This window comes from Cricetulus griseus, assembly GCF_003668045.3.
Source record: "Cricetulus griseus strain 17A/GY chromosome 1 unlocalized genomic scaffold, alternate assembly CriGri-PICRH-1.0 chr1_1, whole genome shotgun sequence".
Classification (NCBI taxonomy): domain Eukaryota; kingdom Metazoa; phylum Chordata; class Mammalia; order Rodentia; family Cricetidae; genus Cricetulus; species Cricetulus griseus.
In genome coordinates this window covers 162,857,952-162,879,249 of record NW_023276807.1, presented here as the reverse complement: position 1 = coordinate 162,879,249, position 21,298 = coordinate 162,857,952, and the positions used below count along the sequence as shown (strand labels likewise).

Here is a 21,298-nt window from a genome sequence, read left to right as displayed (position 1 = left end):
TGGTTGCTCCAACTGCATAGGATGTGCTTGATCAAATGTAGGGAGGAGGCAATAGGCAGGAAATATGTCAGAATGTATGTTTGCCCCTGATTGGACAAAGGCAGGAAGTATGTAACCTTGTGGGTTTTGCCTTTGTGTAACATTTGTGTTGTCACAACATGGTGATATATTTTTTCAGACAGTAATATAGTCCAGTGAGGATGCTCAGAGCAAATTATATCAGATATTATTGTGGTGTTTTTAATAAGATGCTCCCATAATCTAGTATATTTGAATACATGGTCTCCAATTCATGGTACTGTTAGGGTCGGTTTAGGAGTGTGGTCTTACTGGAGGAAGTATGACAGTGGGGGCAGGCTTTGAGAGTTAAAAGACTTGTACCATTTCAGGTTCTCTCTCTCTGTCTCTGTCTCTGTCTCTCTGTCTCTCTCTCTCTCTGTCTCTGTCTCTCTCTGTCTCTGTCTCTCTGTCTCTGTCTCTGTCTCTCTCTCTCTCTCTCTCTCTCTCTCTCTCTCTCTCTCTCTCTCTCTGTGTCTCTCTCTCTCTCCTTCTTACATGAGGTTCAAGATGTTCTCAGCTTGCTAGTCCAGTCACCATGCCTGCCATGCTCACCACTGTGACCTGTGATGGACTCCTGGCCCTCTGGAACTGTAAGCCCAAATAAACCATTCCTTCTCTAAGGTGCCTTGGTCATGGTATTTTATCATAGCAGTAGAAAAGTAACTAATGCAATTGTTCCGAAGAAATGTTACCAGACCCAAGTTCATCTGCTACATGCTTAAAAGCCAATATTCAGGGAATGAGAGTTGGAAGCAAATCAGATTCATTTAAGAGTTAGTATTCTGAGAAGATAAGGGAAAGGAAGTGCAGAGGTTAATGGGCAGAAAAACTACATGCTGAGTGGGACTTTTGTCATCTAGGACTCTTGTTTTTATTCCTTCTGCTGTCACAATCAACCTTGACCTCATGTTTATGTAATTCCTTAGATAAACATACTACTTTTCTGAAAATTAAATGTCACAGCAATATACATGTCATGTATAATTATATATATATATATATATATATATGATAAATATGAGATGTACCACAAAAATGTATATCTACTATATACATATGTGATGTAGGTGCAACTCTCCTTTAAGAAGCTCACACCCGAGGCTGGAGAGATTGTTCAGAGGTTAAGAGCACTGGCTATTCTTCCCAAGGTCACAGGTTCAACTCCCAGCACCCATATGGTGGCTCACAACCATCTATGAGATCTAATGCCCTCTTCTGGCATTCAGGCTGAACGTATATACATACATGAGAAGTAAATAAATCTTAGGCTTTCCCTGAACATCTCTGTTAACCCCTTGCTTAAAATCCATGTATAAAATGTCTTTTAATAAACCATTCCTCTGCTTCATACTGTTAACCTGAAATTCCCCAAGGGGAAATAGAACCCTATAAGCTATTAGTGGCAACAGAGTGGAGCTGGTCCTTCTTCCTTGTTGCCACAGACAATCCAATCCTGGTGGTTGCACAACAAAACTGAGACATGCAATTCTAATTCAGTTCAGGAGTCTGTTATCTTGCCCACTTTCAACTATTTAAAAAGCATCGCTTTTCATAACTGTGTATGTGCACACATGTGAAATACCTGTCCATCTCACAGCGTCCCACTCGCTTTACTGACATCAAATGGCCCAGTACAGTATGATTGTGCTTATCGTCAAACGCTCATGATGTTAAAAACCTGTGCAGTCTTTAAGCTAGATTCAGCCCTTAAGTTTTTAATTGCAAGCAAACAAACGAAAGAAACACACACACGTAGACAGAAGAGTGCAACACGACTGCAATATACTAGAAAAGACAATTCCCTCGCCACCACCCCACCTTATTGGTCTTCTAAGTTTCACTAGGTGTAATACAGTTAGAAAACCAAACTGGGACATGTCTGTAGCATTAAAATATTGCCAAGCAATTCTCAAATTTTACAATCATTAGTTGCCTTAAACCACCCGAAAATAGGATTTTGCCAAGCCAACTTGTTCAAAGAATCACCCTCCCTGGGCTAGAGGACGCTCGCGCTCCCTTCAAAACACGCGCTCCCAGCCGGGCGTTGGTGGCGCATGCCTTTAATCCCAGCACTCGGGAGGCAGAGGCAGGCGGATCTCTGTGAGTTCGAGGCCAGCCTGGTCTCCAAAGCGAGTGCCAGGATAGGCTCCAAAGCTACACAGAGAAACCCTGTCTCGAAAAACCAAAAAAAAAAAAAAAAAAAAAAAAAACCGCGCTCCCCGTACGCAGGCGCAATCTCCGCCGCGAGGCCCCGCCCTACTCAGGCCCCGCCCCCGGCCTCCCGTCATGCCCCGCGGTCGTAGCTGTGGCGGCAGCGACTGAGGCGGCGGTATGGAGGAGGGTGAGAGTACGTTGGGGGTGCTGTCCGGCTTCGTGCTCGGCGCGCTCACCTTCCAGCATCTCAACACCGACTCAGACACGGTGAGCCGGGCGCGCGGCTGTCGTCCCCGCCGTCCCTGCCCGCGCCTCCTGTTAAGCCGTGCGCGGTCGCGGACCCGGGCGCCCTCCCCGGCTCTCATCCGGGCCCTTTTGATCGGGTCAGGTCCGGGCGTGAAGAAAGTTCCCCGCGGCCTCCGGCTCGGCGGGGAGATCCGGCCGCTTCCCGCCCTCACCACCCGGTCCTTCGCAAGGGTTCCCCGCGCCGGTTACTGCGGGCAGCGCACGTGCGCGAGCGGCTAGACCCGGGAGGCCGGGCAGGGGCGGGATGGACGCGGCTGCCAGCAGCAGGGAGCTGGCCAGCCCGAGTTCGGGAATTTACGGGGGCTGGCAAACTCGGCGTGAGATTGCCAGGCCCTGCGGCTTTCCCTAACAAATGCAAGTTTGTCCTGGATCAGATATGTAAATGCATCTTTAAACTTTTGCCTACTTTCGAAGTCACTGAGTGGAAAAAGTGGAAAAAAATTGCAAATCTGTTTTTAAAATTTAGGAGATTAAGAACTAACTCACAGTAAACCGGGACGTAGTGGCGCACGCCTTTAATCCCAGCACTGGGGGGAGCAGAGGCAGGCGGTTCTATTGAGCTAGTTCCAGGACAGCCTGGGCAGTTACATAGGGTACCCTGTCTCAAAAACAAACTCACTGTAAAACTTTGAGGTCGGGAAGTAGCATCTTGTAAAAAACCTGTATGCCTGCATTTTAAAAGAAAACAGGCACAAGGTAGCCCCCTTGGGAAGCAGATGCTGATTTGAATTCCAAATCTTTACCATTTCATGTTTATTTACACAGATTTAAGTCTGAAAAACACTGATCACTGTGTTGTTCCATTGCTTAGAAACCACTGACTCCCCTGTGCTCACCATTCACAGACCCCTGTCCCTTCAGTCTTAGATACCTGTGCTAGACCTGTTTATTTCCTGTCCGTACTTTAAATAACTAAGGCAAATCCCAGCTACAGTGGGAACTCCAGGCTTCCTGAGGTTTGGTTTTAGACAGGCTGTCAAACTGGCTACTAGCATAACTAAGGGTATGGCCTTCTGTCTCTGCCTCCCAAGAGTTGAGATTATAGGTGTGCCACTGGTTTATTTAGTCCCCAGTTGTGTCACTAGGGGTGTTGAAGCCTCCCTGTGTGCTGCAATGATGTATATGGTGGTAATGGACTAGCCCTAAAATGGTAAGCTGCTATTAGATTGTTTCTTGGAGTTGCCTGGGACATGTGTCTCTTCACAGCAGTAGATTAAGATAGCCAGCAAGGCCAAGGATGAGCTTCCAGGTCTAGCGGGAATACAGGAAAGGACAAACTGCTCTGCTGGGCCCAGACAGACTCTAGCTTTTTTGCTTTGGACTGCTAAGTGCTTCTAGTTCTGCCTTCCCAAATGATTATCCAGCCCTTTAAAGCTGTCTTCATTGTCCACACAGCCTTCCCAGTTATCCACACTTGTATACATTGTAAAATACTGAGAAGATATGAATAGAAGACAGAACAGTAATCCTACCCTGTGTGTTTCATATACTGCTTTTTATTTTTATTCTCATAGGAAGGGTTCCTTCTGGGTGAAATAAAAGGTGAAGCCAAGAATAGCATTACTGATTCACAAATGGATAATGTTAAAGTTGTTTATACAATTGGTAAGTCACTTAGTTCTGTATGGTATTTGATAGTTTATGTGCTGAATGTAATCAGCATAAATGTCACTATTTTATTTTGTAACATTTTAATTGTGGGGGATATACATGGGTCATGCATAACTGCTGGAGTCCTTTCTCTCCTTCTATCACGTGGTTCCCAAGGATTGAACCGAGTTGGGCAAGCTTGTCAGCAAGTTCCTTTCCCTGCTGAGCCATCTTGCCTCTGTGTGTGTGTGTGTGTGTGTGTGTGTGTGTGTGTGTGTGTGTGTTTTAACTGTTAAAATATATACTCTAAATGTTTTTTAAAGAACTGAAAAAAAATGGGTATAGTGATACACACTTGTAATCCCTGCACTTAGAAGGTGGAGGCAGGAGAATCAGAAGTTGGGTCCTATATATTTGTCTTTGGCTAGTGAATATAACATGTGGTTTCAAGTGGGACTCCAGGTAGGATTTGTAGTTCTGTGTCTCTGGGGAGTCACACGAGTCCTCTTTGCCCATTCACCTTTGAAGAAGTAAGAGTAGTTTGTCTTAGGGGTATCTGAAGAGTAAATGAAGTACTCTGCACATAGTGAAGTCCCTGGTGTGAGGTGAACGTGCCTCAGTGTGGTGGACAATCACTGCACTCATAACCTGAGATCTTTTTTTTCTAGACATTCAGAAATATATTCCATGTTACCGGCTTTTTAGGTGAGTAACAATATTAGTAAAAACAAGTAAATTACCCATGAGAATTATTCTTTGCAAGCTAAATAATTTAAAAACTAACAGTGTCTTAGTTACCAGTCATACATGGAAGGAGGGTTGCTGTTGTTTGTTTTAAGGTACATTAGTGCATGTCCACCCCATCTATAATTCTTCATTAGTTGTATTACCTTTAGCTGGTTTCCACTGCCTCTGAAAAACCAGTTTACTTCGGAGGATTGCATTTTTTTTCTCACACCCAGTCCTCTTATTTGGTATTATAAACTCACCACTGACATGTTCTCATATGTCAATAACAGTCCTCTTTTCCATCTTTTGATTCCAGTTTTAATTGTTTCTCTTTTTGTTACCCAGTTACATTCTTTGTCTAACCTGTTTGCTGTTGCATTTCTCTAGTGAAAGTTTACCCCTCAGTTTGACAGATAGTAGCAGAACTGCTGTTGCTAATATACTGTGTTTTACTACTGTCTTAATGAGATTGCCTTCATAGAAAACACAAAAATACATTTTTAAAGTTTCATTTATGGTTTGTATCAGCCACACAAGAAAGATAATCACTATCTTACATTGTCACACTCTGTATGCATTACAGGGGCATATGTGGTAAAGAAAGGTCATGGTGGGGAGAGGGTGTGACATAGCAGCTTGGCGTCTTATCTGATGCACCAGGGAAAGTTAGTTTTCCTGCAGTCCTTTAACGTACAGTGGATACAAAAACTATTCGTTAAATGAGGAATTCTTAGTGGAACCTCATAAAAATGACTGAAGGGCCTTCTGGACCAGCAAAGGATTAAGAGACAATAACAAGTGACCACAATAAGAATTAGGCCAATTTAGTAGTGTGTCTGTGCTGCAGAGACCACCTGAGCCACTAATGTCCGGGCCTTGTCAGCTCTTAAGTTGAAGGTAAAGAGGACATGAGTAGAGCTATCTGGAAATACTTCTCATTCATAAAGTCACTATACCCTTCATCTTCAGTTAAAACCAGAATAGGCCAAAGCTTATGATTTAATGAAAAATACAGAACTACTTAATGCAGTGGTTCTCAACACCTAACACCATCAGAAAATACAGGTATTTATTTACATTACGATTCATAATAGTAGTAAGATTCAGTTATGAAATAGCAACAAAAATAATTTTATGGTTGGGAGTTATTGTTGTAATTTAAAAGAAAAGTGGCACATGAGAGAAAGATGCCCTGTGAATGTGACAGGGTTCAAGCAAAGGGTTTTTTTTAGGGAAAAGGGATACCATTCTCCGGAGACAGGAGCAGTAAGAGAGAGTAGACAGGGAAGAGGTGGAGAGAGAGGAGGATGGGAGGTGGGCAGGGCCCTTTTAAAGGGAGCATAGTGAATGTGCACAGGTGGTGCTCTTAGTGGCTGCAGCTGATGGTGTATCCTGTCAGAACCCGAAGGACAGGCTAGTACCGATGCCTGAATACTAACAGTTACACTGTATTAAAGGATCACAGCATTAGGAAGGTGAGAACCACTGACTTTATGGTAGGAAAAAACTAGACGAAATGGCATTTCTTTTCAATGGTTTGTGTGTGTAGCATTGGGGAGCAAGTTTCTGCTAAGCTGCAACCCCAGGCTCTAAGCTTTCTAACAACCTGTCATGTTGCTGCTTCCCTCTTATAACTCATATAGGTGAATATATTTAAAATGAAGTCTTCTGATGACATCTCTCGAAGTCCAAGTTAGACAAGCATTAATACCCAGTTTTATAATTTACTACAAAGGTCATCAAAATAGAACTCCATGAGCTGTTTTCATGCAGCCTTTTTTTTAAAAAAAAAATAATAATTTATTTAATCTTTTTATGTGCATTGGGGTGAAGATATCAGATCCTCTGGAACTAGAGTAATAGACAGTTGTAAGCTGCCATGTGGGTGCTGGGAATTGAACCCGGGTCCTCTGGAAGAACAGTGCTCTTAACCACTGAGCCATCTCTCCAGCCCCCATGCAGCCCTTTATGTGAACATGTTTACTATATGTTTAAGGGATATGGGGAGAGTAAGAGGAAGAATATACAATAGGAAGCAGATGGGGTGGAAGGCTTGAAATATTTTGACTGGCAGTTTATATATAAACTGTACCAGCTCTGCACTGACTATATTGCTTCTCAGACTTTGCAACTGAATACACTAATTCTTTGCTCCTCTCATTAGTCTACAAGTTCCACGAAACCTAAAACTTAGTAACTAAAAATCAGGCACTTAGGTGTGAAATCTTTACTGTATATCCTTTTAGGGAGTTGGGATACAACACAGGCTGGCCTAAAACTCCAGATTGTCCTGTCTCAGCCTTTCAAGTGTTGGATTATAGGCATGTGCCACCACACCTGGTTTACTATTAGCCTGTGCTTACACACCCTGAGGTACTTACTGCCTTAGGCACCAGGTTGAGATGCTTAGAAGTGGGCCATACTAGAGAAATACAGCAATAAAAAAATATTTCTTCCTTTTTCTCTTCTCTCTCCTCTTCTTCTGCCCTGTCCCCGACTCCTTCTCTGGGGATTGATCCCAGGAACTGGGCATCGGTTTCTGGACCTGCCATGATTTCAGTCTTTATCCAAGTCACTTTATCCAAGTCATAGCAGATGTCCTTCAGTGAACTGAGCTACTGTCCCTCAGCCCATTAAAACATTTTTAATGGAGGTTAGTTATTGTTATTTCTTTGTGGTACTGGAGATTGAACCAAGGGCTTTACTCCTGCCAGGTTAACCTGTAATCACAGTTGTTTGAGACATTGTCTTACTAAGTTGCTGGCCTTAGACTCACTCTTGTTGCTTAGGCAGAAATGGACATCCTTTTGCATTAACCTGCTGAGTAGTTGGGTTTATAGGCCTGTACCTCCAAGCTCAGCTTAAAAATGTTGCCAATTAGAATATAGTTGGTCCAGTTTTCTGTAAATAAATATTTCCAGCATATACTTGAGGATTTCCAGTTTAAAATAAACCCTGTGAAATACTACAGGATTTTGTTTAGCATTCAGCATTATAAAAGGGAATATTGTTCATCTTAGTGCTAAAAGAAGGAAGGACTAGGACTGAGGAGACAGCTCCAGTGTTAAACTACCTACCACACAAGAATGAAGACCTGGGTTTGGATCCCCAGTAACCATGTAAAAGCTCCATGCATCTATAACCCTAGTGGCGGGGAGTGGGACAGGGAGGGGACAGGAAGATCCCTAGACCTCATTGGCCACCAACTAGCCAGATCTATGAACTCCAGGTTCAGAGAGAGACCTTGTCAAGAATTAGGGGGGAGAGTGATCAAGGAAAACAGCTTTTATGAACTTGTACACCTGGATTAAGTTATCCTTTTGTTACTGATCTTTGTCACTCATTGTATATTCTATCAGGGATTATTAGTTATTAATAAGTGAACTGTGAACTGGCTGTATGAACTTTCTGATACTTGTATTTAATGAGTAGTTTACCGTTTTAGTTTAAAAGTATAATAAAACTCATACCTAGAAGTTTTTGTATTGTATGTTGTTTTTGGTTATGGACCTAAAGTTTCTACTATGTAAGTATTACTTTTTAAAATTTTCTCTACTCTTTATTTTAGGAGTTCATAACATAGGCAAATAGATATGCATTTTGATTGTATAGTATGGGTTAGGAGTAACTAAAATTTAAAATGCTAATAAAATTATTCAAATTTCTTGCTTACTTGAAATCTCTTTAATTTTGATTTCTTATAGCTTTTATAATTCTTCAGGTGAAGTAAACGAACATGCACTGAAGAAAATTCTTTCAAATGCCAAAAAGGTATTACCTTTTCTTTGTTGGTACTGTTTGCACTATTTTGTGATATTAAAAACATAGTACTTTTACAGAAGCCTTAAATGGTATTAGTCGTATTCATTAGAGCATGTAAGAAGACATATTCTTCCCAAATTTTAGGCAGTTTCTCTAAAACCAAAACTAGTCATTGAAAGTATCCATCTTGGGGCTGGAGAGAAGGCTCAGTGGCTAAGAGCACTGGCTGCTCTTCCAGAGGACTTGGATTCAGTTCCCAGCACCACGTGGCAGCTCACAGCCAGAAGTAAATCCAGTCCCAGGAGGTAGGCTCTCTTCTTCTGTCCTGTGTGAACACATGAATGCACATAGTACCCAGATATACAAGCTGGCAGAACACTCATGCATATAAAATAAAATGAAAAAAAGGTATCCATCTTACTATTTCCTTGACTACTATGATTTATACTGACTTCTCTGTGGTTTATTGCTTAACCATAGCCATTTACAGTCTGATTTATTCTAGAACATAATGCGTTTCTGTTATTTTCACATAGCTGTACTTTGTTTTGTCTTCTGGTCTCACACTACAATATTAAGTGGCTAGGACTTCAGGTACATATCTCAGAGCCTGGCTTTGCAGTTACTATTTTATATAAATGCAGAGAGAGCTTCCTATACAGCAATTACATCCTCCATGAACTTAATATTCAGATAAAAGTTATTGAAAAGTCAGAATGCCTGCACGCCCACCCCCTTTTCTGAGTTAGGCATTTTTGTCTTTAAAATTTTATGTGTCTGAGAATAAAAGATTTTATGGAAAGTTTTGGTCACTAGGGATGATTACACGTCTCTGATTTCAGAATGAAAGTAGATTTCATACTAGAAGTTTCTTTTAGATGCTGAGTGTATACATGTTTATCCTAAGTATGTGGGAAGATGAGAGGATTTCAAGTTTGAGACCCACCTAGGCAATCCAGTGAGATCCTGACACAGGCTGTGGATATAGCCCTAGGATTTCCTGCCTCAAATAAGGTCCGGGGTTCAAAATTCCTTAGCACTAAAGCACAAGGCCTGACAACGTGAGATCAGTCTGTGGAAACCATATGGTGGAGGGAGAGAACAGTATGCTGTCCTCTGACCTCCCCATGGATAGAGCACCTAATGTACATACGTACATACATACATTTGCGCATGCACATACAAATACATAAGTAGGTGTAAAAATGTTTTAAAAGGAAATGGTTGGACTTAAAAAATTATATTTGGAGCCAGCAAGATGGCTTAGTGGGAAGAGGCACCTGCTGCTAACCTGGATGACCTGAGTTCAATCCGTTAGAGTCACATGATAGAAAGAGGGAGAGAACTTAACACTCCCAAATTGTCCTCTGACCACCATACACCCCTCAACCCCCCACCCCCACACACACCCCTGCCATACACACACAGAGACAGTAAATGCAGTCCATTTCTTAATTTGATTATTAGGAAGTATACCTATAAGAACATTTTCTTTTGAAAAGACTTTTGTTTTTGAGACATAGCCTCACTGTGTAGCCCACTGTCTTTGAACTTGTTATCCTCCTCAGCCTTCCAAATGCTGAGATTACAGGTGCAGGAGCCACTTCTAATTTCTTCACTCTAATATGCAAATCTATAGTAGTTATTTTTTTATTATAATTACTACTCGGTAATGAATTATTTTCCAATCTAAAACAGTTATTACTATTAATCATGATGTTTTTGCATGATACAGATTACAAAAACCTTTCAAATGATCTTAAAATCATTTTAAACAGCTTAACATTTATGAATGAAGTGTGTACATAGGACATGAATGTGTTTATAGGCAGTGATTCCTGTTATGTGAAACAATGGTGTTGGTATTTCCTTCATGTAAATTCTTTTTTTTAATGATTTTTCTAAAATTTTATTTATGTACGTTGGTGTTTTGCCTGAATGTATGTCTGTATGAGGGTGTAGGATTCCCTGGAGGTAGAGTTACAGGCAGTTGTGAGCTGCCATATAGGTGCTGGGAATTGAACCCAGGTTCTCGGGAAGAAGAACCAGTGTTCTTATCCACCGAGTCAGCTCTCTAACAGAAGATAGTAATTGCAAGATAGTAAATATTTTGCTTTGTTGTTAAATTAGAGTAGGAACTGGGGGTGTGTAGCTCAGTTGGTAAAGTGCTTATCTAAAGACCTGGGTTCCACATTTAAAAAAAAGAAAAAAGTAAAAACAGGCATGGTGGCACATATCTATAATCCCAGTACTAGAGAAGAGAGCAGAGGATCAGAAGTTCAGGGTCATCCCTGGCTACATACAGGGTACACAAGACCCAGTATACCAAAAAAACAAACAAACAAACAAGCAAACAAAAAAACCAGTAAGTCAAGAAGTTTTTTTGGAAAGGTGTCTTGGTGTTTGAGGTTTTTTTACTTTTGGGTTTCTTGGGGGGGGGGGTAAAGACAGGGTTTCTCTGTGTAGCCCTGGCCATCCTGGAACTCAATTTTAGACCAGACTGGCCTCGAACATTCCTCTACCTCCTGAATACTGGAATCAAAGGTGTGCACCACCACTGCCTGGCAAGAAGGGTTGTTTTGTTTTGTTAGTTTGTTTTCCTGCATTAAAACTGTAGGGTTTTTTGCTAAGTGGAAAGTAACTTAACTATGTCAGTTTGTTTGCTTTACAAAAGTAAAGTATATAACTAAGTATATTCTTGACTTACAATAACCCAAACTTTACAACAGTTGGAAAAAAAACATTTTAAGTCCTGCAGGTTTTGCCAGGCTTAGTAGTGATGTCTTTAATCCCAGTGTAGGCAGATCTGATCTACAGAGAGAGTTCTAGAACAGCCAGGGCTACAGAGAAACCCTGCCTCCCAAAACCAAAAGGACTGGCAGGGTTTTTGTTTAGTTTTGTTGTGTGCCTAGGCTACACCACAGTCTGTTGCCTTAGTCTTGTGTGTGCTGGAGCCATTGTGTACACTGCAGTTACTGCCTCAAGACCATCTGTTTTATTGCTAAGCTATAAGAAGGCAAGTAATAATTGTAACCACTACACATTTAATTTCTCCTGTTCTTTTCAGACTGTGGTGGGTTGGTACAAATTCCGCCGTCACTCAGATCAGATCATGACATTTAGAGAGCAGTTGCTGCACAGAAACTTACAGACTCAGCTTTCAAGCCCAGAACTTGTTTTTCTGCTGTTAACACCAAGTATAACAACAGAAAGCTGCTCCACTCACTGCCTGGAACATGCCCTGTATAAACCTCAAAAGGGGTAAGCACTGGTTGGTATTGGCTATTTTAAGCTAATAGAAAAATACTCATGGTGTTTTGATAGTGCCTTGTGGCTCTGTCTTCATACAGTGTTGCATAAGGTATCACAATCACAGCAAAGTCAGTCTTACTGACTTTTAGTAATAGATAAGAAGACAAGGGCCATGCAAGGAAAGGGAAGCCCAGGGTGCAGTGATGACTTGGACTCTGTTCTGGAGCTGAAAGTGTTACTGTCCTACTTATTATTTAAGTGTGGACTAGTACAAATTCTTCAGAGACAGTGCTTCTTGATGGCCTGCCACAGTGAGTCCAGACAGTCTCCTTGATTATCGCTTATCTCAAACACTGAGGACTAGACAGAACCAAACACTTCATTCAGATTTTGGATTATTTGCATACATCCAGTGATATCTTGTGAGTGGGGCAGATTCAAGTCTAAATAAAAAGCTCATTTATACCCATAATTATAACCAAATTAATTTTTTTGGTTTTTTGAGACCAAATTAATTTTTAACAATATTGCAAATGCTTTATTTGTTTATTTACCTACCTATTTATTTATTTATTGGCAGTGTGTAGCCTGAGCTGACCATGAACTTGAAATCTTGCTGCCCAAGTCTTCCTAGTGCTAGGATTACAGATAATAGGTTATCATATTGTAACATGTGTTGTACTGATCTGTCACATGAAAGTCAGACAGGAAATTGTCTTTTTTTTTTTTTTTTTTTTTTTTTTTTTTTTTTTTTTTTTTGCTGTTTTTCCTTGAGACTCCATTGTATAAACAAGCTTAGTAAAAAATGGATAGATGAGCCTGTCTGGCTTTGAAACCACAATCTTCCTGCCTTAGCATTTCCAAACATGTGTGAAGGAAGGTGCTTAGAAGTGTTCACCTTTTAAGCTGTCTGTGGTGGTGTACACGTATAGTCCCAGTAAGTGGAAGCAGGAGGAATATAGTTTGAGGTCAGTTTAGGTAACATAATAAGATCTATCTCAGATTTTAAACTTTTGTACTAGGGTGTTCTGCCTTTTTGGTGACCCAAGGATACAGAACACAGGATTTATATCCTGGCGGGCAGGATTTACACCGCTGATCTTCACCTCCAACAAAATTTCTTTTCCTTCTTTTTTCCACTTTCTTTAAGGGTCTCAGGTAGGCATGATGGTACAGTGAGAGCAGGATTAGGAGTTCAAGATTATGCTCGGCTACATAGAGCTTGAAGGGAGGGTGGACTACCTGACACCATGAATCTAAATAAACAAATAAATAACCAGTGAAATGGCCCATCTGGTAAAAATGGCTTGTCCCACAAGTCTGAAGACCTGAGTTCTATCCCTAGAACCTTCATTAGAAGAAAAGAACCAAGCTGGGCTGGGCAGTGGTGACACACATCTTTAATCCCAGCACTCAGGAGACAGAGGCAGGCAGATCTCTGTGAGTTTGAGACCAGCCCGGTCTACAAGAGCTGGTTCCAGAACAGCCTCTAAGGCCACAGAGAAACCCTGCCTCGAAAAACAAACAAACAAACAAAAACTTCTGACACTGTCCTCTGAACACGTAAATATTATAAACATGCACGCAATAATAATAAATGAACAGTAACAAAAAACTCAGGTGTCACCTATATTGCCTGTCATGGCTTCAACTCACCATTCTCCTCAGCCTTCTGAGGCAGCTTCACTTTATTTACATGTGTATGGCCAGGAGAAATAGCCATTAAACTACCTTCATACAACTTTTTATGCTATGTATCTCTTGATTTTTTGTTGTGTTTTCTGAGACAGGGTTTCTCTATACATCCCTGGTTTTCCTAGAACTCTCTGTGTAAACTACATCAGCCTCCAACTATGCCTGCCTCTTGCTTCTGAGTGACATCTTTTAAAAGCTAGCTGCTTCAGGAGCCTAGAGATGGCTCAGCATTTAAGAGCACCAGCTGCTCTTCAGAGAACTCCAGTTCAATTCCTAGCACCCACATGACAGCTCATAACCATCTGTAACTCCAGTTCCACAGAGATGTTCACTTTTCTGGCCTCCAAGGGCACTAGTTGTACATGGTTATACTTGCAGGCAAAATACCCATACACATAAAATAATAATTTTTAAAAACTAGTTGTTTCAACTTAGCTCATCTGGGAAAATTCTTGCTAAATAATAATGGGGGGTTGTTTTATTTTAATGCTATTAGGAAAGCAGCCTGCTCTGGTGTTCTTTTAAGCTCTGTTTTAAAATTTTTTTATCAGGCTTTTTCACAGGGTGCCTTTGGTGGTTGCCAATCTGGGAATGTCTGATCAACTGGGCTATAAAACAGAGTCTGCCTCCTGTACATCCACTGGCTTCAGCAAAGCCGTGAGAACACACAGGTATGATTCTTACTCAGACAATAAAGGCTAAGTGAATACTTGTAGAACTGGAGTATTTTCACCTTTGCGTATTTCCTTTTAGACTTGTCAAAGTTCTATACACTAATCCAAAGAAGTCACCTTTTTTTTTTTTTAAACAGTTCTCAATTTTTTAATGAAGATGGATCATTAAAGGAGGTGCATAAGATAAATGAAATGTACGCTGCTATACAAGAAGAATTAAGGGTAAGTAGTTAGGGACTGCTTCGTATTCATATCTATAAGTTGCTATGAATTACTTCATAGAAAAATTAACATTTGTTTGAATATATGTTGTATTCCTTTGTATTACCACCTCTGGGGAAGAGTTATACAAATTTAATGTTGCTCTCATTATATCATGGCTATACTTATTTATTTTCTCTCTCTTATTTGAAAAATGATCTCACTGTGGAGTCCTGACTGTCCTGGAACTTGCTATGTAGTAGGCCAAACTGTCCTTGAATTTATAGAGATTCTCCTGTCTCTGCCTCGCAAATTCGAGATTAAAGGCATGTACCACCAGGCCCAGTCCTCATAGTCTTTTTGAAGATGAAGAGGGAAGCAGATATTTAGAAACAAACCATCACTACAACATTATAGTCTGCCTTACTGTTTTAGTCACTGTAGAGTCATGAGATGGATCCCAAGTGCAGGAGAGTTATTGGGCCAGTGTAAAATAAATTACAGGGGATTGAGAGTTACAACAGAATCTGACCTCAGAGAGACAGAGAGAACCGCTGGTCAGGAAGAGCCTTGGGTTGTACCGTTCTACGAAAGCTTACCTGAGCATAACACGACTCAGAATCCTGCTCTCATCTTAGCAACACCGTGAAATAGGGTTTCTCTGTAGCATTGGAGCCTGTCCTGGAATTCACTCTGTAGAAAAAAGCTGGCTTCGAACTCATAGAGATCCACCTGCTTCTGCCTTGTGAGTGCTGGGACTAAAGGCGTGCACCACCACTACCTGGCTCTGAAACCCTTTCTTAAAGGAAGAAAAAAGTTAAATCCTTAATTGAACAAAGTGACCCAAAGTTGTTCCATAGGCATGTTCTAATGTCCTCCCCATGTTCAGTCATTGCTAGGAATAGTCCTTAGGGAATGTTGCTTAAAAGCAAGCACTGTGGAGCTCAGGATGTAGCTCAGTTGGTAGAACCCCAGCACTGCATGATGGCGTACATCTGTAATTGCAGCACTAGGGAGGTAAAGGCAGGAAGATCAGAAGTTCAAGGTCATCCTTGGCTGTATACTAAGTCTGAGGCCAACCTGGGATACATGCGGCTTTCTCTGATAAATTGCAAAATCATGAGTCCAAAACTGGAACTATTGGTCAGTTGTTTTCTTCAATTGGATATCTAAAGTCTGTTTTCATGGCAGCCATTCTTGTCAGTGGAGCATAGTAAGGGAGGGTGAAGGCTAACACACTTTGTATACTACTGATATTATGTACTATTTTATTTATTTGTTTGTTTTTCAAGACAGGCTTTCTCTGTATTTGGAGGTTGTCATGGAACTGACTCTGTAGACCAGGTTGGCCTCAAACTCACAGAGATCTGCCTGCCTCTCCCTCCAGAGTGCTAGGATTAAAGGCATGAGCCACCAATGCCCAGCACATTATGTATTATTTTTTAAAGATTTATTTATTTTGATGTATGTAACAATAAGTCTTTACTTCATAGCCACCCGAGCCCTGCCACCACGTGGGCGCTTTCCACCAGGCCACCTGAGTTCCACCCACCACCATATTAAGGTCCCAAGTAACATACAGAGACTTATTATTAGGTACAAATGCTGACTAGGATTTCCTCCTTGCTAGCTCAGTCTTAAGTATCAACCATAAAGACTTATCTTATCGGACGCTAGCTGCTGCAGTCTTCTCTTGCTGGGATCACATGGCAGCTCCAGAGCAGAGAGCAGGAGGAAGAGAAAAAGGAAAGACTTCCTTCTTGCTCTTGCTTATATATGAGTCTGCCTACTATGTCACTTCCTGCCTATATCACAAGACTTCCTTTTACTACATTTCCCAGAATTATCCTTGACCCCCTAGTCCCACCTAATTTGCTTCTTCATTGGCCAACAGTACTTTATTCAACAACCAATGAGATAAACATATACACAGAAGGACATACCCCATCAGATGTGATTCACTTTTTTGTGTGTCTAATGCCCTCAGAAGTCCAAAGAAGGCATTTGTTCCTCTGCATCTAGAGTTACAACAGTTTATGAGCTGCCATGTGGGTGCTGGAAATCTAACTCAAGTCCCCTTAAAAGCTGAGCCATCTCTCTAAACCCCGTATACTAATTTATGCAATGAATAAACAACATACAAACTTTGAAAATAACACTGGGACTGTCACCATTTCCCCCCTTTTATTGAAAATAAATTTTTCCCTCATAAAATACATCTGATTACAGTTTCCCTCACTTTACTCTTCCTATTACCTCCCCTTCCATCCATCTACTCCCTTTTAGTCTCAGAAAACAAACAGGCAAGCCTTGGTGTCTCACACCTTCAGTCCCAGCATTTGGGAGGCAGATGCAGGCATATCTTGAGTTCAAGGCCAGCCCTGAAGTTCTAGGTCAACTGGGACTACACCAAAAAAAAAAAAAAAAAAAAAAACCAAAAACAAAAAGGCTTCTAAAGGATAATAATGAAATATAATAAAGCAAAAAATAATACACCAGAGTTGAACAAAGCAGAAGAAAAAGTGCCCAAGAGAAGGCACAAGAAAAAAAAGAGACGCAGTACACTCATTCTCACTCGGGGATCCCATAAAAACACTAAACTGGAAGCCATAATACATATGGACAGGACCTGGGGGGGGGCGGGGGCCGCTGTGCATGCTGCCTCAGTCTGAGTTTATTTGAGCTTTGACCCTGCTAATATATGCCTTGGTTCTTGGCATCCTCCATCCCCTCTGACTGATAGTCTTTCACTGCCTCTCCATAGAGCTCCCTGACCCCTATCGAGGGATTTGATAGACATAGGGGCTGAGTGTTCCAAGGTTTCTCACTCTGCATAATGTCTGACTGTGGGTCTCTTATTTGTTCCCTTCTGCTGCAGGAGGAAAGCTAAGTAGCTTTGTTTGTAGACAGCATCTCACTATGTAGTCATGGCTAGCTTGGAACTATGTGGACGAGGCTAGACTAGAAGTCACTGAGGTTTGCCTGCCTCTGCCTCTCAAGTGCTGGGATTAAGGGCATTTGCTATCATACCCAGTGGAGAGTGTCACCATTTTCAAGTGATTATTTTTATTTTGCCATTTTTTCCCAACACATAAATACTTTGACATACTTAAGAGTGAATTTGTATTGTGATTTAAAAAATAAAAAGATTTATCATTAAACATTTTCACTTTGCCACATAATCTTTTACTTTTAATGCAGTATGTTTTAAACCTTAAATTGACAGGTAAAACTCATGTAAAGCCACGTGTAAATGCACACCTGCCACTCTAGCACTGTGGAGGTGGAGGCAAGGGGATCAGGAATTCAGTGTCATCCTCAGAAACACAGTTAAGTTTGAGGCTAGCCTGGGCTACATGAGACCCTCTCTATAAATAAAGAGAGGGAAAACCTTTAGTAAAATGTGTGTTGGGGAAGGGTTATACCTAGGAAGATAACAAATGCCTGGGTCAGCATTTTTGTGGTTAGAACACTCATTCACTCTACATTTTCCAAGTAAATCATTTTTAGCTTTTCTCAGCGCCATATTTCTTTACTCGCTTGTCTTTCAGTGGACATTTGTAATTATTCTATATCTTGATTATTTAAATAGTTCTGGGCGGATACATAAAAGGTGTTCACTAATGGGTTGTACTAACATTCTGACCTATATTTTGAAATTAATGATGTTTGATTTAACAGTAAGAAACATTATTACCATATATAAACTTTTGTTAGGTATATTTCCAAAATAAAATTATTCATTCTTTTCAAATTGAGACACATAGCATCAGTTTGCTTTTCAAGTGTAGCTTCTCTTACAGGAATTATATATAGTATTCCATGATTTTCTTAAAACATAGTCACTTTTTTTTTTCTTTTTTTTTTTTTGAGATTTTATTATGTATACAGCCTTCAGCCTACATTCCAGCAGAGGGCACGAGATCTCATTCAAGTTGGTTGTGAGCCAACATGTGGTTGCTGGGAATTGAACTCAGGAGCTCTAGAAGAACAGTCAGTGCTCTTAATCACTGAAACATCTCTCCAGTCCCCATAGTCACTTTTTATTTATTTTAGCATGGGTTTTTGTTGGTGTTTGTTCTGTTTGGTATTAATGACACAGGCTCTTTTATAGCCCAGGTTGGCCTTGAATTCCCTATAGATAAGGATAACCTTTAATTGTTAATTCTACTTCCAATAAATGCTAGAATCACTTCCAATAAATGCTACAAATCAGTATTACACAATCTACAGAGCAACATCAAGTCTTGTTATTAAGATAGTTTACAGAAAAGGTTAATGGTATTTTACAGTCTGAGGATTTTATGTTCTGAGTCCTCATGACTATAAAACCTGGAATGTTTTTATCTGTGTCCTTATTTTATTGTGCAGAGTCTATGCCAAAAAGTTGAACAAAGTGAACGAGAAGTAGAGAAACTAATGATGGATATAAATCAATTAAAAGAAGTTAGAAAAGAACAGCATGCGAAGATTAAAGCAGCAGGTAAGCATCGAATGAACACTGTGGGTGCTGGCTTCATGTTTGCATGAGGCTCAGTGATGGACGAGTCAGCAGTCCTGACCATGAACTGGTGCACTGGGATTACAAGTGGTGATTACACTGTGCCCCTAAATCCTCCCTGGGGGTGAACAGGGCACTGTAGTGGGTGTGCTGGGTTGAATAAAAAAGCACAAGACTCATTTTCTCACAGAATACTGTGGCACATAAACAGGAATTAAGTATTATGTCATTCTTATCCTGAATAATCCATCTTTTGGAATCTACTTTATCGACACAGCTAATTATAAAAGATTGTGAAACAAACACATGTTAAATCCTTATTTTCTTTAGGAGAGAAGACTGTCCAAAACAACCCCCAGGAGAATATCCTTCTTTGTCAAGCTTTAAGAACCTTTTTTCCAGAGTCCGAAGTCCTTCATTCTTGTGTTATTTCTTTGAAAAACAGACATATTTCTCAAAGTGGGTGTAACACGAACCATCATCTTGATGTGGCTAAGCTGACCTTAATGGTGGAGTATGTTCACAGCCCTGATGCTAGTCCAACCTCTGAAGCCCAGCTGACTAAGCGTAAGGCTCTAGACACGCAAGAGCAGTGGCCTATGAAGAAACCACGATTGTTGGAGACAGAAAGCAGACCTCTGACAGATTTCCAAAGCAGTCACCAAAACAAAACTTCCTCCAGCAACCTAGATACAGACACAGAGATGGGGAGCACAGAAGAGGATGGTGAATATCCTCGGTCTCCCACATTTTGATTGTTAGATGATGTTTTTGACTTGACTGAGGTTCAGACCACTTGTTCCTATTTTTACTGTATTCAGCTGTTTATAATGTATGAATAAGGTATTTTTACTGTTCCAACTGTTTATAATATGTAAGTTAATGTTTTATAAAATATCTTAGAAATTCTTATTTATATCTCATACATTGTAAATGCTTTGTAAATGTGTGCATGCTCAGCTAAGCTGCAACCTCCCCCTCCTCATTTCCCAGCCTCTTCTTACTGTGCCTTCTGCTGGCAGTAATTTCTCCTTTCATATCTCGTGTGTTCTGTTACCTTCCTCTCCCCATAGATTCTTTGTCTCCCATCTCATGGCCCCTTTCTAGTGTCTTCACTTCTGTTTATCCACATCTAAAGTACTTTTTAGAAATAGAGACATTTTTCTTTTTCTTTTTCTTTTTTCTTTTTTGGCCTTATTTATACTCGCAGGGCAGGAATGGAATCTAGGGCCATGTGAATGGTAAGCAGCTTCTCTACCATTGAACTGCAGTCTAAATTGTTTGGGTTTTTTCCGTACTTTTTTTGTTTTGTTTGTTTGGTTTTTTTGTGTGTGTGGTTTTTGTTTTGTTTTGAGACAGGGTCTCTCTGTATAGTTCTAGCTGTCCTCAAACTCAAAAATATCTGCCTGCCAAGTGCTGGGATTAAAGATACATGCCACCCTCTGGGCACTGGTGGCCCACACCTTTAATCCCAGCACTGGGGAGGCAGAGGTAAGCATATCTCTGTGAGTTCTAGGCCAGCCTAGTCTACAGAGCAAGTTCCGGGACAGGCTCCAAAGCTACAGAGAAACCCTGACTCGAAAAAAAAACAAACAAAAAAGATACATACCACCACACCCAGCTAAGATGCTTTTATTTCAAAGCCACAACTTTTCAACTTCCTCCCTAAGTCATCAAGGGAAAGATTAAATAGATGCATTCTTTTAAACTAGAACATTCTTCAAATTGGAAACGAGAAACTAGCTTTGTTTTACAGCACAGAAATAAAGCACAAAAGTTTGTGAGATTGGGCCTGGGACTTGGCTCAGCTGGCACAGACATCTGCAATCAAGACTGACAACCTGAGTTGGATTCCTGGGACTCCCACGATGGAAGGAAGGAACCGCCTTCCACAAGTTCTTCTGACTTTCACACTGGCATATACATGAAACCCCCATAAATAAATGTTTGTAAAATCTTATTTTTATCTACTTCATTGCAATTCTTACTGAAGAGAGAGCCCAGCAATTAAGAGTGCTTGAAGCACTTCCAGGACTGGAGTTTGGTTCCCAGCACCTTTAGGTAGCTCACAACTACCTGTTAACTCCAGCACCAGGGGTCCAATCAGTGCCCTCTTTCAGCTTCCAAGAATGTTCGTTCTCTCTCTCCCTCCTTCCCTCCCTTCTCCCTCTCAAATTGAGTGGTGATAACAACACATTTCAATCCCACCACATGGGAGACAGAAGCAGGCTGACCTCTGAGTTGGAGGCCAGACTGGCCTATAAGAGTGAGTTTCAGGATAGCCAGTGCTACATAGAGAAACCTTATCTTGGAAAGCCAAAAAGAATTAAATCTCTTTTAAAACTCTTAAATGCTGACAGTCTGTTAAGGTGGA

At 40.8% G+C, this 21,298-nt stretch overlaps 1 protein-coding gene across 3 annotated transcripts; it reads left to right on the top strand.

The window, feature by feature from the left end:
- Positions 1-2,324: 2,324 nt before the first annotated feature.
- Positions 2,325-19,847, top strand: Abraxas1 (abraxas 1, BRCA1 A complex subunit). 3 transcript variants are annotated; one of them, XM_027388532.2, is made up of 9 exons: positions 2,325-2,481; positions 4,035-4,125; positions 4,779-4,815; positions 8,544-8,610; positions 11,669-11,862; positions 14,100-14,219; positions 14,360-14,444; positions 18,795-18,906; positions 19,255-19,847. In XM_027388532.2, exons 1-9 carry the CDS (start codon positions 2,392-2,394, stop codon positions 19,677-19,679), a joined length of 1,221 nt encoding a protein of 406 aa, XP_027244333.1. In that variant the 5' UTR covers positions 2,325-2,391; the 3' UTR covers positions 19,680-19,847. The 3 variants fall into 3 exon arrangements, with proteins under 3 accessions (XP_027244333.1, XP_027244334.1, XP_027244335.1); XM_027388533.2 differs by lacking the exon at positions 2,325-2,481 and adding an exon at positions 7,362-7,492 and having other exon boundaries at positions 4,034-4,125; XM_027388534.2 differs by lacking the exons at positions 2,325-2,481; positions 4,779-4,815 and having other exon boundaries at positions 4,036-4,125.
- The last annotated feature ends 1,451 nt before the right edge of the window (positions 19,848-21,298 follow it).